Source organism: Scardinius erythrophthalmus (genome assembly GCF_964197995.2).
Source record: "Scardinius erythrophthalmus genome assembly, chromosome: 2".
Taxonomy (NCBI): Eukaryota; Metazoa; Chordata; class Actinopteri; order Cypriniformes; family Leuciscidae; genus Scardinius; species Scardinius erythrophthalmus.
The window spans coordinates 4,842,561-4,862,077 of NC_138222.1; the positions used below are offsets into that span (position 1 = coordinate 4,842,561).

The following is a 19,517-nucleotide window of genomic DNA, read 5'->3' on the forward strand; positions in this document are numbered from 1 at the left end:
GAGTGTGATGTGAAGAGTGTGTTATTGATCTCACACACCCATTTTGGGCCCTGAATCAAAACACTGTGTGTTACAGTGTGAGGTTTGTAACTTGAGATCATGCAGTGAACATGAATAGCCTTTTGCACGTTCTCCAAAAGGTCTGTAACCGATCTCAACTTTATTATCGAGCGCACACAGAGAGACAGAGAGAGTCAGAAAGCTGATTAGATTGACGTGTGTAAAAGCATATGTCGTTCGGGAATGTTTGAGTGAGATCTCTGCGCTCTTATAAACACTTGCCAGTGAGATGTTAACATGGCTGCAGTAAATTTAGCACCAAATGGTGAATGACCTCTGACCTTGTTTGTTCATTTCAGCTAGAATTTCCTCAGAGAGTTGTGTGTTGAGTTGTGGTGATAATTATAGAAAGGCTTAACGAGACGTCTTTTAGATACCGCAGCAACAACAACAACAAAAAACATTTCATGACAAAGCCACCAGACAGGTTTCTATAAACAGTAACTTCCTTTAAGAGAAATTCCTCAGCCAGAAACAAATCTATATGGATTTATGATCATGAAGACAGGAGATGTGAAGGTCACTGGATGTGGAAAGGACGGCTACAGTCCGCTGAGCATGAAGACATGACAGATGATGACAAAAATAACCTTTTAGAGATGCACTTCTTAGGAAATAAGTTCTTTTATATCTCATTTCTCTCTTTGCTGATTTTCCAGTCAACTAAATCTGAGCCCAACAATTGAATGTGTTTAATATAATTCTGTATCACAGGTTTTGACCTAAAAGTGCACTTGCATAAAACACTCGTTCATGGTTTATACACACAAACTGAGAAATGCATTAAAATTATCCCATAAAACTAATTTTTGATCACCAAAATTACATACTTAAAAAAAATTTCCTTGAAAAAAATGTCTTCAGGCCTTAAATAGCTTGAATGTAACTCGACACCCTTGCCTCATTTAGCATACACGTTATATGAATATACAAATGAGCCCCGCCTCCACTCACTCGTTGACATCACACGTTGATCTGATTGATTAAACACCAGCGACTTCAAACCGTGTTTTTGAGACTGTCTTTGGTTCACTGCAGTTTTAAGGAGAAAATACTCAGCAATGAATTTGCACATGGTTTGTCTTAAAGCAGATTAAAAACACCACATAGACATATAAACAACATTAAAAGCTTAATTTTCACCACAGGGGGACTTTAAAATATCTTTATCTTGGGACAACAGAGGTGTATAAATAATTAATGTGTCTGTACAGAAGTTGACTTTCAAAAATAAACATTCAAGTTCGCATTTATGAGCAAGATTGCGTGTACTTTCCCTTTAATTAACTACACAAAAATACAGCTAGGCTTTTAAACTTTTCCCAGGCGACCGCTATTAACCTTTACCCCATCTGTATGTAAATAATGATACTAGTATGTGCCTTTCCAGAGACATCGGGTAGTGTAGGACAGGTAATTTCATGATAATGTGAGGTCATGACCACTTTAAACCTGTGAGCTTAGGCTATTCGTTTCCCCCCAAAGCACTAGCAATTAAAAATTTGTGAAGTGTGACAGTCAGACGTCACATTCAGGATGATCCATCAGCAAACTAAAAGTAAAGGCCTGGTGAGTTAAGATGTTACATAGTTCACCCAAAAATGAAAATGATGTCCTCATTTACTCACCCTCAAATTGTTCCAAACCATATGAGTTTCTTTCTTCTGTTGAACACAAAAGACAGCTGACGTAGCCATTGACTTCCATTGTACTGTCAATGGGTGCCGTCAATTGTCTGGTTACCAACATTCTTTAAAATATCATATTTTGTGTTCGGCAGAAGAAAGAAACTCATTCAGGTTTGATACAATTTGAGGGTGAGTAAATGATGACAGAATTTTGATTTTTTTGGGTGAACGATCCCTTTAAAATTATTATGACTGATTTATGTTTATGGATATTTGTCTCCACCTGGTGTTCAGATGAGAACTGTATTGTACAGAATCAGATGCTATTTAAATGACAGGGAATCACAGTGTTGTATTTTCTGAAATAATTGGGAAAATCCCACTTGAATTTTGTCAAGGAACTAGACGGCTACTTCATTTAAATATGATATAAAAACCTAATACATTTAAATACTGTATATTTATAATTAGTGGGTTTGAATTAGATGTGTAGCCTACTGTATGTCCCCTAAAGAAAATACAGTGAAAGAGGCACTTTGCTTGAAATGTTTGCCATTATTAAAAACGATGACGTACATTTAGTCATGTGATGCAAATTCCAGGTCGCACGCAGTCTAAAACGAAACTGCTCTCCGCAGGACAGCAAATGTGAGTAAATTCTGTCATCTTTGCAGGACTGTGATATGAAGAGTGTGCAATGTAGAATATTTTTAGCAACAGTGTGGAAGTGAATAGCACATAACAGGCACGCTACTGATATAAACATGAATATCTATTGGTACAATATGCGTTACATGACCAAATTTACGTCATCGTTTTTAAATACCACCGGTTTCACAGTAACGTGAAAACGGCGTTTTCAAATGTGTCCAGTTTGGAGTGCATTTTCAAAAAAAGCTTCATTAATAAAAATGCCGTCTCAGTGTGCATGGAAGGCCAAAACGGAGAGAAAAATGTATGTTTTCAAACGAAAAACGAAAAATGTGGTCGGTGTAGGACCATATTTTGTTCAAATCTGGCTGTGCAGTTTCACAAAGCCTTCATTATTTAATCAATGCATGGAAGGAAAAAATAAAACATATCTTGCAAGTTATTGTTGTCTAAGGCTAACACGAACAACCCCTCAACATTTGAACAAAACTGCTTTGGTTGATTATCCACGGCAGGAGAGTCAGGTATGAATTATGAATTAAATGATTCATGAAATGTGATTACATCATCACCATAGAAAGGAAATGAAAAAGATGTATCAGTATGACACACTTGTCATTTAAAGACCAGACGGTGTTAAAAACCCACTGGATTGCGCCATTTATCAATTCACTGAACATTAAAAAACAACAGCTTTATCCAAACGTATTTGATTTGTCATTATATTTCTTGGTATTGTGTTTCTAATGACAAAAAATACGCTTCGTTTGTCGAAACTTTAGTAAGTGCCTTCAACTAGTTTTTTGTTGTTGTAACCACTCACTCTTATTCATCTCCATTAGTCATGGTTGTCCAACTGGAGCTAATATTTTCTCAGAAACTTGGAGGATCTGAAACCAAAAAACATGACCCTTCAACTTTATGCTTGACCGATAGTATTTGGTCAGCACTACTAACTCGACAGTCACCGAGGCTTTGACAGTTTACCTGAACAGATATCAGTTGGCTTGGCTGGGGAGAGACATAGTAATTGTGTAAAAATGTAACTACATAGGCTACTACAACAGAAAGTCCAACAAAAACTGAGTCATTCCTTACAGCATGGTGAAATCTGGAAGTTTTTTGGGGTGTTTTGTCGCAACAAAGGCACACAAGAAGTGTGAGAAAGCAGAAGAAACTCCACGGGTGAGCTGTGTGTGTTTGGACTTCAGACGAATGAAGTGAGACCACCTGATTCAACAGACAGGAACATAGGGCTCAAGAGAGAGAGGGAGGTAAGTTTCCATAACTTGATTTTTGATAATTAATGGTATTGTCGGTATATCATGTGGCAGTGACAAACATTTTAAGGACATTAGCCTATTCAGATTCGATGTAGACAGATATCCACCAGCATTACAAACGGTTTTGACTAGTTTTGTTTAGTTTATCTAAAATCAACCATAACCGCCATCAAAGTGAACGAGAATGCTAATCTCTGTGGTATATTAGACTAGTATATTAGTTTGTGCATTCATTTACTTGATTTAAAGGGCACCTATTATGCCCCTTTTTACAAGATGTAATATTGGTCTTGGGTGTCCCCAGAATGTATTTGTGAAGTTTCAGCACAAAATACCCCACAGTTAATTTATTATAACCATTTGAAAATGTCATTTTTGGGGCCTGTTTTAAAAAGAGCTGTTTTGGTGTGTACCACCTTAAATGTAAATGAGCTGCATATCCCCGCCCTGCTGCTGGACCCAGATGATGAAGAGAGTCCGGCACAGAATAAACACGAAAGAGAATGGACTAAACGTCTCGGAATGGTTATTTGATACATTTATGTACTTACAAAGTTTTAATCGTGTCCCCTTTGCAATTATGGATGTGCAACACACACACACACACGAATTGTGATAACGTTCGCGCAATTTTTTGAAACTACACACACACAAATACTGTGATAACGTTTGCTAAGTACAAACGATTATTTTTTTCTTAAGTACAAACGAAATTATATTTATGCGAGGGGTGCTGTTGCGTCATGTTGACATTACTTGTCGTACAGGTGCTTATGTGGCAAATGTGAGAAGATGGCTATACAGAACCAGAAAACATATGCTGCAGGGAGATAGACGTTTATATACTGTATAAGGAGATAGAGCAGACCTTAATTTATTTACATTTGTAATTGCTGCAAAAAAATGAAACGTGACATAAAACTGTCTGACGTTGTTTGTTGAAACATCCTATGACGACGACAATAAATAGCTTTAGACGCATTTGTTGTTGAACTGGCTGACATCGATTGAAATGACTATTTGCTCAAAAATCATAAAATACACTTACTTCTTCTGGAGGTGACGTTGGATCGCGAACAGTAGGCAACGATCCACACTTGAGGATTAACTTTGACCCTCGTTCACTAAACAGTCAGTCAGAAAATGATTCGCGCAAACATAAACGTATTTAGGAAGTTTAAGTGGTGCCTTTTCTTCATAAATAAAATCCGTCCGCTGCGTTTTCAGTGGCTCTGTTGTCAGTGAAGACTAGTATGTCCATTCTTACATCCCACAACAGAACACCTACACTTCTTTGGAGACATTACCGGCTGTCGTTGAAACAATGGAGGATGGTGTACAGATCACCGAGGGCGGGGTCTATGCCAAAACCAGAATGTCAATCAAACCACGTCGGTGGGGCTTAGCGCAATTCTACGTCACAGTGAGAGCAATCTTAGAACAGGGCGTTCTGAGACAGTGCTTGTGATTTATTGAGATAGTAAAAAAACTACTGGGTGGATTTTTATCATTCTAGGTGCCCTTTAACACTAAAGGAAAGGATGTTAGGTTAAAAAAAATCCTTTAATGTTTCTTAGAAAAACAGGATTTCCATTCATGCAAGTTTTAAGAGGAAACAGCTGTTTTGGGGTTCATAAAAGTTCATAGATACTTTTCAAACTAAATTCAGAACGCCGTTCTGATTTAATGTCAAATAAGTGCGTCCACGATTAAGGATTCTTCATCTCTTTGTATTCATGTTGGTACTATGTGTTTCTTTTAAATCTATCTATCTATCTATCTATCTATCTATCTATCTATCTATCTATCTATCTATCTATCTATCTATCTACAGTATCTATCTCTCTCTCTCTCTGTCTGTGTGTGTGTGTGTGTGTGTGTGTCTGTGTGCAGTCCTTGGCAAAAAAATAAATAAAAACGGGCCAACCCAAAAATGGGAAAATATCTTTTTAACCACAAACCACTGGTCAGGAAATTAGCAGGAATTGCACAAATACTGTAAAGTAACTTTACAACGGAATAGCCTTTCCCATCTTACAGACAGCTTTTTGCTGGAGTCAGTGTTGTTCCACTTAATGTTAATGGCTTCAAAGATTTCATGAGTAGTTGAAAAAGTTCATTTGAGTTCAATATGAGACCAAATATTCACTGTAGGGTTCAAATCTGGACTCTGACCAAGCCCAAAACATGAGCCTGGTGGACTTGCTCTCAAGCCAGTTCTCGGTTGTCTTTGCAGTTTGGGCAGCAGCATCGTCTTGTTGAAAAATAACATCTGATCATTCCTCTTTAGATAAGAATATTTCATTTGTGGGAAGCAAGCCATTCTGCAATATTCTCCTGTACCTCAAATCATTAAATTACTTTTCACAATGAAGTAGCTCACCAATACCAGCAGCTAAAAAGCCTCCTCTTCCTCCATGATTCACTGTGGTAGAGATGCATTTATTATTATTATGTCTCAGTAGATTTTCATAGACACTGATCTGGTGCATCACCATGCAACTCGTGTTTCATTGTGATTCATCAGTCCACACACAACTTCCCATATTCTGCCAAAAACTCAACAAATTTATTAATGAAAAGTGACAGTCCAATGAAAAACATTGATTAGCAAATATGATTAGCTCACACGCAGACACTTTTAAGGGCATGCAGTGCTAACAATATTACCAGATAACACATCTAAAGTCTCTCCACAGGGATTTGCTCCAGGTTCGTTCCACATGTGGAGTGTGTGAGCAGGTTCTGAGAGATCCAGTCTCTATTTCCTGTAGACATAGTTTCTGCAAACAGTGTATCAGCTGCTACTGGACTAAGTCCAGTCCATCAGAAGACTTTGACTGTCCTCAGTGCAGGAAGAGATCTAGAACACGGCCCATTCTACAAACAGATAAAGTCTCGGGAGGATCCAGATCTGCTGGTTCTGCTCTTTGTTACACTAAAGCAGCCCGGCTGGAGGAGCCTAACAACGTGGAGCCGGTGGTGGATGATGTCCTGCAGAGAGTCAAAGAGAGACACAAAACCAGCATGAGGAACAAGTATGAGAACTTATTTGAGGGAATCAGACTACAGGAGAATCAAACCCTCCTGAACAGGATCTACACACAGCTCTATATCATAGAGGGAGAGAGTGAAGGGGTGAATGAAGAACATGAAGTGTTACAGATGGAGAAAACACCCAGGACACAACATTCACAAGACACTCAAATCCATTGCAATGACATCTTTAAATCCTTAACTGAACTAGGATGTGAGGGGAAGAGAAGAGAGGGGAATGACACAATAAAGACTGTTCTTACTAAAGGTGTCGCTGGAATTGGAAAAACAGTCTCTGTGCAGAAATTCATTCTGGACTGGGCTGAAGGAAAAGCTAATCAGGATGTTGACTTCATGTTTGTGCTTCCATTTCGAGAGTTGAACTTGATTAAAGATCACCAGTACAGTATTCGCAAACTTCTGCTCGATTTTCTTCCTGAACTTCATGATGTGGACTCAAAGATTTACGATGAATGTAAAATGGTGTTCATCTTTGATGGTCTGGATGAAAGCCGAATTACAATGATGTTTTCAGATGGACAGAAAGTTTCTGATGTGAATGAGTCTTCATCAGTGGGTGTGTTGATGTCAAATCTCATTAGAGGAGAGCTGCTTTCTTCTGCTCTCATCTGGATCACCTCCAGACCAGCAGCGGCCAATCAGATCCCTTCAGATTGCATTAACCGGGTGACAGAAATTCAGGGATTCAATGACTCTCAGAAGGAGGAATATTTCCAGAAGAGGATCAGCGATCAGCATCAAGCCAGCAGAATTATCTCACACATCAGAAGATCAAGAAGCCTCCACATCATGTGCCACATACCCGTCTTCTGCTGGATCTCATCCACTGTGCTTCAGAACATCCTGAAACAAGACAACGGTGCAGAAATCCCTCAAACTCTGACTGAAATGTACATCCACTTCCTGATCATTCAGATAAACATCAGGAATCAGAAGTATGATGAGAGAGATCCTGGAAGACTCCTGCAATTCAACAGGGAAGTAATTTTGAAACTTGCGGAACTTGCTTTCAAACAACTGAAGAAGGGCAACATCATGTTCTATGAGGAGGATCTGAGGGAATGCGGGATAGATGTCATTGACGCCTCGGTTTATTCTGGGATTTGCACCGAGATATTTAAAGAAGAGTCTGTGATTCATCAGAGGAAAGTCTTTTGCTTCGTGCATTTGAGCTTTCAGGAGTTTCTGGCAGCTGTTTATGTGTTTTATTGTTATGTAATTAACACTGTGGAGGCACTAAGGTTTTTTGATTCCCTGCATAATTTGCTCAGAGGAGCTGTAGATAAAGCCTTAGAAAGCGAGAATGGACACCTGGATCTCTTCCTCCGGTTCCTGCTGGGCATCTCACTGGAGTCCAATCAGAAACTCCTAAAGGATCTACTGACCAACACTCACAGCTGTTCAAGGAGCATTGAGAAAACAACTGCTTGTATTAAAGACAAAATTAAACATGGACATAATCTTTCAGCTGATAGATCCATCAATCTTTATCTTTGTCTCTTTGAAATGAAAGATCAGACTCTGTACAGAGAGATCCAGGAGTTTCTGAAATCAGACAAATACTCAGAGAAGAAGCTCTCTTCTGCTCTTTGCTCAACAATCGCCTACATGTTTCAGATGTCAGATGAGGTGCTGGAGGAGCTTAATCCCAAGACATTTAATACATCAGAAGAAGGTCGAAGAAAACTCTTACCAGCTGTGAAGAACTGCAGAAAAGCTCTGTAAGTGTTAAATTCTCATATTACTTAAGAACTGAATGGTGCTTTTTTTTTAAATAATTTGCAGAAATGTACGTTTTTACAACTTTGCAGATTTCCCTTATTAAGCTCTGCTAAGACTAAACAATCAGTAGGCATGACAGTCTTGAAAGTTATCAAGTTGTTTTGAGTAGGCTTGTGAGATGCAGGCTTAAAGATGAAGTATGTAAGATATGTTTTATGCTTAAATACATTTTCTTAACCCAGTTTATTGTTCATTGACTACTACTATTATGTCATTCATGAGTTTATCTCCCCCAAAAAGGAACCAACAAAACATTGAGAGTGGTAGCAGGCTGAGAGTTTGGGGGCGTGGCTACTGTAGCAGGCGGAGAGTTCAGGGTGTGGCTACTGTAGTAGATGGAGAGTTCAGGGTGTGGCTACTGTAGTAGATGGAGAGTTCAGGGTGTGGCTACTGAAGTAGATGGAGAGTTTGGGGCGTGGCTACTGTAGCAGGTGAGAGCTTGGGGCGTGGCTACTGTAGCAGGCTGAGAGTTTGGGGCGTGGCTACTGTAGCATGTGAGAGTTTGGGGCGTGGCTACTGTAGTAGATGGAGAGTTTGGGGCGTGGCTACTGTAGCAGGTGAGAGTTGGGGACGTGGCTACTGTAGTAGATGGAGAGTTTAGGGTGTGGCTACTGTAGTAGATGGAGAGTTTGGGGCGTGGCTACTGTAGTAGATGGAGAGTTTGGGGCGTGACTACTGTAGTAGATGTAGAGTTTGGGGCGTGGCTACTGTAGCAAGTGAGAGTTTGGGGCGTGGCTACTAAAGTAGATGGAGAGTTTGGGGCGTGGCTACTGTAGCAGGTGAGAGTTTGGGGCGTGGCTACTGTAGCAGGTGGTCTTTAGCCGTGTTTAGCCTGTGTAGGACCATGATTGACACGTTACATGGGAAAAGATATTCAGCTTCGGTTACAAAAGTGTAAGCCAAAATTTCAACCTTCAAAATTTTAACCTTCAAAAGTTAAATAGGTGATGAATTTTAAATGTGTTTTGTTCTCTTATAGTCTTGCTGACTGTAATCTCACTGATAAATCTTGTGAGATTGTGGCATCAGCTCTACAGTCATCAAACTCCGTACTGAGAGAGCTGGACCTGAGTAACAATGACCTGCAGGATTCAGGAGTGAAGCTTCTCTCTGATGGACTGAAGAGTCCAAACTGTCAACTAGAGAAACTGAGGTTTCTAAGAGTTTTTTACAGTTAAATTATTTAAAAAAAAATGAAAGTTACATGCAAGATGAACCATATGGTTCCAGACACAGACAGTCACTTTTAATATCTGGTCTAATACTATGTGTAAATTACCACATGTACAACAGTTGTTAAAAAGTCTTAAACTGTTCTAAAAACAGTGTGTGTGTATTTGAAGATTATCTGACTTTTGATATGCATGTTTAGATTATCTGGCTGTATGGTGACAGAGAAAGGCTGTTGTTGTCTGGCCTCAGCTCTGAGTTTAAACCCATCACACCTGAGAGAGTTGGATCTGAGCTACAATTGCCCAGGACACTCCGGAGTCAAGATGCTCTCGGATCGACTGAACCACCCAAACCGCACACTGGAGATACTCAAGTATGTAGACCTGAAATTGTGTAGTGTACATTAGGGGTGTATATCACACTAAATTATGCAATTTTTGCCGATACCACAACACATGCCACGATTGGATTACGATTCAGTGGTATATTGATCAATATATTGATAATACGATATTATGTGCCTATTTTACACCATTCGTTTTTTTTATTAACTTACAAATGCAACCAAAACACATAACATGAACATTTAACTGAAATGTGCAAATCATTGGGACATCCACAACAAAAAATACACTTCAGTTTTTTTTTAGTATAGAAAAACAGAGGGGGAAAAAGCAATAACAACAGTCAACATGCAAACTCTGGACAAGTGATAGAAGGTGATGGTTTGTCGTGAAGGTGAAGACCATTTTTACATGCGTTCTTCTGTGTTGTTTAGTTTGGACCACGGAGAGTCCTTCAGGATCACACCAGGACTGCGGAAATGTAGGTTCTCGCTCTGACACACACTTCATGCACATTCATTTTTTTCAATTCAATATTATTGTGCTTTTATTATACAAATGACCCAAAAGCAGTCATAGAATAGTGCCAAAGACAAAGATGACAAAATCAAGGATCTTTAGTGATATCACTGATGTTTTAATCTCTCTTCAGATTCCTGTCATCTCACATTCGATCAAAACACAGTGAACACTCATCTCATTCTGTCTGAGAACAACAAAAAGGCAACATATTTGGAAGAGGAGCAGCCATATCCTGATCATCCAGAAAGATTTGAGCACTACGAGCAGGTTCTGTGTGGAGAGAGTCTGACTGGACGCTGTTACTGGGAGGCTGAATGGAGTGGCTGGAGTCATATAGCAGTCACATATCGAGGTATCAACAGGAAAGGAGGGAGTGACTGCAGGTTTGGACTCAATGAAAAGTCCTGGAGTCTGGTCTGCTCCGGTAAAAATTACTATGCCAGGCATAATAATGCAAGAACTGATGTACCCGCGCCCTCGTCATGTTCTCACATTATAGGAGTGTACCTAGATCAGCCAGCTGGCTCTTTGTCTTTTTACAGTGTTTCCTCTGAAACAGGCAAAATGATCCACATTTACACCTTTCACTGCACATTCACTGAGCCCCTCTATGCAGGATTTGGTGTTGGGGTTGACAGCGGCTCTTCAGTGTGTTTATGTGAAATACAGAAGATGTAAGGCAGGTGTGTCAAACATTCAGACCGGTCCGTGGGCCAAATACAGCCTGTGGAGGATTTTTTTTTAATTACGCAACATTTGTGCTAAAATATGCTTAAATTATTTATTTATTATGTTAGTGTCATATTTAATCTGTGTTCCATGCCATGCACAAAGAAACTCTGGTCAGTGATGTCACATTATTTATATTATTATAAATCGGACATTTCAGAGAGAGTTCAATGCTTCAGAAGTGTTTTCTACCAGTGCATAACTTACATTTGACTGTTATATTCTTATTTGGAAATAAGTGTATATAAATAACTTTGTGCTTGTATTTCTATTTTGCATCCTAAGTCTGTTAAACATTATTTTATATATTTGTCAAACAGATAAAAGGCAGTGCAATAATGTTAACTATTTCTTGTTGGAGGTTACATATAGTTATTATAATATCATTGAATTACTACTGTTAGTTAGAAGTGTCTTAAATTTACAGGGAAAATAAATGTCATAGTAAAGTTTTTTCCCCGATCACCGTTTTGTATATAAACTATAAGAACATGACATTAGACAATGTCTGTCCTTGATCATGTGTTGCACTGTGGATCTAGGTTTAAAACATATAGGCTAGCTACACATACAACCCACTTTAATGTCTTTTCCTTTAACAATGTCTAAAGATCTACAAAATCATTAAGATATGTATATATATATTAGGGCTGTCAAAAGATTAATCGCGATTAATCGCATCCAAAATAAAAGTTTGTGTTTACATAATATATGTGTGTGTACTGTGTATAATTATTTTGTATATATATATAAATACACACACATGCATGTATATATATATATATATATATACAGAACCTTTTATATATCTGGAAACAGGAATTTCGTACATTTTGGTGAAACGTGCAGTGGGGGCTTTGTGATTGTGAGTGGAGTTTTGTGAGTTTTTGAGCCCCTTCAGGCTATAAGTGTGATCCATTGGGAGGAAAAAAACAGACACATTTCATGCTCAGGCACTAATAATTGTAAATTTTGATTTAAAGGAAGACAAAGATTATATGTAGTAAAAAGGAAAGGCTGGATGTGCACAGGATCTACATTTTAATGCCACTGGGTCGAAGGGTTTCTGTAAATGGAGGTTGTGAAAGTACTTCTGTTGCAAGCAGAACACCGAGGGGACGTTGGCTTTTTCAACAGACCAAAGTACCAAATAAAATGTCTGAGTAAATAAACACTGTTTACGTGTTGTGTCTCTATAAACCTGCAGCCAGAAACAGAGTTTGTTTCAGTAAAACAGCTTCTGTTTCCTGCAGCAGCCGCTGAGCACAGGTACTTTTTCTTCTACATAATAATAATAATTATAATGATAATACTGTACATCTATCTGCTTGTGTTAATCTAGGTAACAGTGGTTCTATATAAATGTAAATTTTGTAATAATAATAAAACTCTAATTGTCACATTTCATAGAAAAGGATCCAAGATGTTGGATTCTACTTAATATAATCAGTATTGTTATTAAACCAAAGAACTACAGAGCCACTGAACTATCCTACTTTACAATGTGCTGAACCGGCTTTATATTATATTATTTTTTCATATTATCTTACATTATATAGACATATATATTAGGGTTGATTATATTTATATAAAATAAACAGTATATTCTAAAGACTGTGTATTGCATATATATTATGTCACTAAGACAACAATTTCTCTTTTAGCTAGACAGAACCACAAACTTTGTTTTAGCAATGTCCTCTCTAAGAAAAAAGCCATGGAAAAATTTTCGTGGTAAAATTACATTTTAACCCCTTAAGCGGCACCCCCCCTTCATGTCTATTTTTTTTTTTAAATAGACATGAAAATGCACATTCCGAACTTAAATGGTTGTAATTCAAGAATGCTTTGGAATATAGATGTAAGATTGGTCTTGTTTTAAAGAAGACATTTGGCAGATTTTTGTAGAAGTGAAATAAATTAAGGAAGTTAAACATAAAAAAAGTTATATAAGTTTGAGTTTATGAAATTGTACAATGTTAAAAATTTAATTATTCATATTTTATATAAATTATATATTTTCAAAACCTGGAGGACTCTAAAAATGCAAAAAAAAAAAAAAAAAAAAAAAAATCAAAGCCAAAAATCTGAACAAGTTGTGTTTCAAATTTTAGGTTGATATCTAAAAAAATAAGCTTTCAGTAAGATTTTGTTTGGGCGCAGTACCAAACTTTTTCACTGGCTGACATTACTGCCCATATAAGGGCGCCTACATTTCCATATGTTGTTTGAGTGATGTGAACCATTATTTTTACAATTTTCATACAATTTATGAAGTAGACATCCTATTCAGAAGTATAGGATGGTTTGGCAAAAGTTTGGCAGATTTTAAAATGAATTCAACCTCTAAGAAACACAAAAGAACACGTACTGTATGTGCATTATAGCTCGCTGCCACATCACAAATGGTGAATATATATATATATATATATATATATATATATATATATATATATATATATATATATATATATTTTTTTTTTTTTATATATATTTAAAACATTTTCAGACCTTTTTTTCTAATAGAATTGAATGGATGCTATCTTTTGAATTCTTGGCATGACAACAAACTGAGGTTTCTACCATTCTTTCATGATTTTTCATGTTCATCAATATTTCAAAATAAAGGTCTGAACACGCATTAGGAGTATGAAAATATTCTTGTTGCAAATTGATAAATTACGGCTCCTCTGTAATATATTTTGAAAATCAGTCGACAAATATGTAATCTAGAGCTTGTAAGATTTCAAATGATATATAGTTTGTCAAGATTAGTTTAGATTAGGTTTAGTATAGAATATTACTGTTTTAAATATGTAATGGCCAATATAAGGGGTTAAAAAAAAAGTGCTCTTATAATGCTAGTAATATGTTAGCAGACCAACACATGTCTATTTAGTCAAGATAATTTTTACAGAACCTTGAAAACATCTCAGAAATGGTTAAATCATACTGATATATATTTTCCATATAATGGAATAACATTAACTTTATCATATTAACAAAAGTGAATGTTTTTAAGTTAATAAAATGATTATCTTTGCATTACTTCTTGTGCCAGTACATTTACATTTACTCATTTGGCAGAAACTTTTATCCAAAGCGACTTACATTTAAGGAACAACATACAAGCATCAACACAGTAAGAGATCTACAAGTGACAATAGATACTATTAAGAGCTGTTTGCACATACTGTAAGGCTTCAATGGGATAAATATCTCTCCGTAAAGTGCAAATTGATAGCACACAGGGAATAAGAAATGAAAATAAAGCAAATATTACCACGCTGCTAACAACAATTATTTTGTAGCAAATAGTCAAATTTTATTCCATTAGCTTAGCTTCACCTGGACCATAAATAATATGATGAAAAAATATGCTTGCCTTTAAAACGTTTACCTTCAAATGCCACAAACTGATTTCTCATGTCTGTTGTTTCTAACTACCTGTAAGGAAGTGAACTGATGAGGTGTGCTACGTAAAGACACAGCAACATCTAGTGGATTTTATTTAGCATAACATAACTACACTAACTGGAGAAGGTGGCTTTAACAGGTGAAGTTCAACACATTTTTCAAGAAGATATAGTGATTCAAAATGTGCTCTACCACCCTTTATACCACAGCACCATCTCTGTTTATAAAGATATTATGATATGAAAAATAAATTACAATGAAATTTACCTTTACCTTAGCAATTTTTTATCAGGATGACACACTGAATTCATACACTTTCTTTTCGACTCCACTGACTTTGGAAAACTTTCTTCAGAAAACTTTTGCAATGCTGTTGAACAAACACTGTGACAGCGGTGTCAGTCCGGTTTTTACTCTTCCTCAAGTTGTTCCAAACCTGTATGACTTTCTTTCTTCTGCTGAACACAAAAGAAGATATTTTGAAGAAAGTCGGTAACCAAACGACTGATGGACCCCATTGACTTCCATAGTAGGGGAAAAAATATACTATGGAAGTCAATGGGGACCAGCAACTGTTTAATTACCAACCTTCTTTAAAATATCTTATTTTGTGTTCAGCAGAAGAAAGAAAGTCCCTCCCACCCAGGACACAAACAAAAACTCTCTCAGACCCCCACAAACATATTCTTACATATTCTTTATGATTCCTTTATATTTTTTATAATTTGTCAATTTTTTACTTTATATTTATATAAATCACCAAAGAAAATTGTTAACTTACTTGGCAATAAAACTGTTTCTGATTCTAAATGCAAAATCTCTATCAGATGGGTGACCCTGGAAAAAAAATCTTGTCAAACGGGGGCCTGTGGTCTAATATGTGTCAGTTTAGGGGTCCTTAACGTGTAAAAAGTTTGAGAACCACTGTCTTAGAACATAGTGCAGAACATACTAGAGTGTGGATACTATGTGTGCATTCCACAATAGGGCTCATAATATACAGTACATGTACCCTAAAGGTGATGAAAAGCTCCACAATTCATACCCAAATGGGATTGGTTGACATCAGGAATCAGGTGGATCATGACGTGATCAGAGTGTCCCAGTGGAGCGTGTGTGACGGCGTGATAGGCACTGCTAACTTAAGTGTAGCAGTGATCCAAAGTGGTCTCTTCTCTGTTTGGACACTTTATAAACTGTCTGTATCTGACAGTTCTTGACCGAGGTTTCCTTTGTTAAAGTCACAGAGAACTGAAGCAGCAGTGGATTACAATCCATTAACAGACCAATAACAAGGGAGTCCGGGTTTGTCGTGAGGTCTTCTTGACCTTATGTTTAGTAAAGCTATATTTAGTGTGGTAAAAACATTGTCTGCCCCCCTTTTTGCAACAGGCTGTGGCTGATGAGGAATTGATGCTAAACTTGCAGAATGTGTTGAGTGCTTACTGTTTCTTAATTATTGTTTTTCTATTACCTATCAAGAAAGGAAATTAAAAAGCTACAAGACACTGGGCCCCGGCTTGTCATTTTCCTTGTAGCCTGGACCAAACACATATCAGTTATTTTGTGCTGTGCTTTTAGCAGGCTGGGGAAACAGAGGGCAATTTTTATGCCGTTGGGGAGTGGGGGGAGGGGCCGGATGCTGTATATGTGACACGTGTCAAAACTGGCTGAGGACTTAAAGCTATTGGTGTAAGTGGACGGTGAGGAGTATTTAGGGTAGAGGACATTGGAGTAGGGCAACGCAAGGGTAAGTTTGGTCCCAGCAATAACCAGCTCTTTTTAATGTGGTCAGTGAACTCCAACAGGGAAGAGGAAGGAGAAAGGTTGTTTGGAGATAAGTGTGACCTGGATGGGGTTTGGGTTGCTGAAGAAGGTGCATCCTCAGATGTGGTTTTTAGTAAAGGGGCTGGAGACTCTTCCTTTTGGTTCTGATTTCTCCCATGATCACAGCTCTTTTCCAGTGGGGGCTGAGGTGGCTTTCCTTCAGCTTTTCTGGAGTGTTGTGTTATGCCTTGTTTTTGTTTTAATTCCTCTTCTCCTGTCCTTGGCAGAGGGAACAGATGACTGACACATGAAGTAAAATAGGGTGGAGCTGAACAATTTTACACCTGACTTTTTAAGGCGAAGTCCATCTGCCTTAAAAAGATGTCTGTGGTCCCAGAAAAGGTTGAAATTAGCGCTGAAATGCACTGAATGGACAGTACATGCTGTTTAGAACCATGTGTTGAGTGCCAACAATTTACACAACGTCTCCACTCCTCTTTGAACTGGAACTGCAGCAAAGAATCTGCACTGTAAGAAAGCTGGAATTGCATGCATTAGACTTTAATTTAGCAAATAATTTGCAATAGGTGGACGAAATACACAAATAAACCAAATGTCTTTAATTACAGGGTTAGGGTTTCTAAATAAACCAGATTTTTACAGGAATCATTTCAGATGCTTTGAGTCTCTCAGTCCGACCCAAAGTCTTGGCTGTGCAACATTTAGAAGGTTATTTCATGTCCTAAATTTCTGTTGTGTGTTTTGCAGTCATGGCGTTCCCTCGGCTGCCTGCCCTGATGCTGTTGGCTTCATTCATCCTTCTTCTCTACTGGACGACCTCCTCAGCAGAGTCACATGACCCCACCTCAGTTGATCTGTCTCCACCCTACAGGGTGAAGAGAGACCTGAAAGGGGACGTGGAAGCGTCTTCACAGGTGGTAAAAGACACCCTCACAGTTGTCAAAGAAGTTATTGAAAAGATTGACCCCAATAAGTTGTCGGCGGTGATGAAGGGCCTCGCCAACTTTGCCAGCCTGGCGCCCGGTATCGGATCTCTAGTGTCCTCTGTTATCATCGTGGTCTTGAACTTCACCCCTCAGGAAGACGCTCAAAAGGAGCTGTTTGCTGAGGTCAACAGGAAGTTGGACTCTCTCTCCATCCAGATCTCCAACCTGGCAACAGACGTGGAGTGGTTCAACTACGCAAGCGTTTACTCTCAAGACGAGGTCCGCATTCTCAATGCCTGGAAGAAGTTCAATGAGTTTCTTAAGAACAGTGAGCTGGTAGATAGTGAGGAGACCAAACTCCGTCTGGCAGAGGTATTCACCAGCTACTATGAGAACACAGCCACTGAGGCCAGTGTTGCCAACCTCTACCTTTACCTGACGGTCAGCAGCACGTCTCTCAGTGGAAACCTCAACGAGCTGCTGAAGAAGAAGTTTAAATGTGGCATTCCTGAAATCGGCAAATATAACCTCTATTTCAGCAGCTTGCTGTGGAAGGGGATGGTCCTCAACCAGGTCTACTGGAATCTGATCGGCTTAAAGCCATCAGGCAAAGAAGCCGAACACACAGAGATGTTCAAGATGGTCTACAAAGCTCAGAAATCAGCTGTGGAGTTCTGCTTGGACAACTATAAGCAGTACATGATAAAGGATGTGGAGGAGATCAGCAAAGCAAACAGTCCTGACAACAAAACAGACATCGCTGTTCAGGTGAAGAATAAACTGGATGAGAAGTACAACTGGTACAACTGGGTGGTGCTGGTTTATGACTCAGCCCAGGAAACATATCACATCCTTTATGATCTGACTAAGATCCCTGTGGGCAAGATCACTGTTGCTGTGGGCAACATTCGGAATCCAGAAGTGAAAGGCCGTGCACTAAAAATAATGTTTGATGTGGATGATTGTTATAGAAAAAATACTGGTACAAGAATCGGAGACCCTGTATATTGTGATACTTATCCACAGAAAATATTGCAGTGTCTTCACGACTTAGTTGGTGTTCCTGTTAAAATGATAAATAACGTTTATAACTATGACGTTGGCCTAGTCCCAGAAACCCTGATTCATAAAGATTGTCTGACGGGTGGAACCTACAGCAGGATCTCTGTCTATTTTTCCGGAAGTATCACCCCTTGCAGTGATAATACATGTGACAGAGGAGAGTGCAAGAGGCTGCTGGAAGGCACCAACGAACATCTGTGTGAGTGTCCTGAGGGTTGGGGTGGGGACCGATGTGAAAAAAAGATGGACCCCAGGGATGTCCCAGTGACTGATATAGGCCAAGCTGTGCCCGACATCTCTACCATCAGCGCCAAACTGAAACTGATGGAGGCCAGCCAAAAAAGGATGGAGGCCAAACTGGAGGAGATCCTTGGGACACTCAGGAACAGTCCTGCCGAGTACTGAAAGCAGAAAGGCGTCCACGGAGCAGCCATCTTGGTTACAAAACAAACAACAAACTAAAGTTTGACCATAAAACAAGAAATTCCCCAAGCACAGCAACAACAATTAGGTGCTGGTAGATGGCAGGATGAGTCCATAAAAAATGTAAAAAAACAAGCTACAGCACACTGATCTGACTTTACAGCCTTTATTGTGAGCAACACGTTTCGCCTATTGCTTCTTCAGGCTCGCATAGTGAAAGGTTTGACCATGTTGTTGGAGGAAAACATTCAGGGTTTCTGTCTGGATAATGTTCAGTGTCAACATGTTTCAGTCTAGCAGTCCTAGTTCAGAGGCCAGGGTGAATCATGGGTATAATAATATGATTACAATCTAATGTATTAAAAAATTTATCAATACAGGTATTAATGGATTTATTCAAAATGTATTAATAAATGGGACATGGCGCCTCCACTCAGCCTCCCTCTCTTTTTGTTTGGTCGAGTCGTACTTGCTCTTTTGGTCCAGTTGATTTTAAGGTGAAACAAAGTCTGCAGGGCGACACTAGATCAGATTAGTTACACAACTGGAACCAATCATCTCTTGTCCATATCTGACATCAGCAGATTTCCTCCTCAGGTTGCACTAACAGACGTTGTTTCCTATGATCTCTACAGCTGAGGGGCAGAGGGCAAAGGTGGACTGGGCACCAGA

General features: G+C 38.6%; 2 protein-coding genes across 2 annotated transcripts; both read left to right on the forward strand.

Moving 5' to 3' along the window:
* The first annotated feature begins 3,439 nt into the window (after positions 1-3,439).
* Positions 3,440-11,940, forward strand: LOC308687262 (NLR family CARD domain-containing protein 3-like). The gene is made up of 6 exons (XM_081359643.1): positions 3,440-3,613; positions 6,322-8,400; positions 9,441-9,614; positions 9,834-10,007; positions 10,413-10,459; positions 10,631-11,940. Exons 2-6 carry the CDS (start codon positions 6,650-6,652, stop codon positions 11,176-11,178), a joined length of 2,694 nt encoding a protein of 897 aa, XP_081215769.1. The 5' UTR covers positions 3,440-3,613; positions 6,322-6,649; the 3' UTR covers positions 11,179-11,940.
* A 498-nt stretch (positions 11,941-12,438) lies between these two features.
* Positions 12,439-19,276, forward strand: LOC308687265 (uncharacterized protein). The gene is made up of 2 exons (XM_081359648.1): positions 12,439-12,498; positions 17,182-19,276. Exon 2 carries the CDS (start codon positions 17,184-17,186, stop codon positions 18,825-18,827), a length of 1,644 nt encoding a protein of 547 aa, XP_081215774.1. The 5' UTR covers positions 12,439-12,498; positions 17,182-17,183; the 3' UTR covers positions 18,828-19,276.
* The last annotated feature ends 241 nt before the right edge of the window (positions 19,277-19,517 follow it).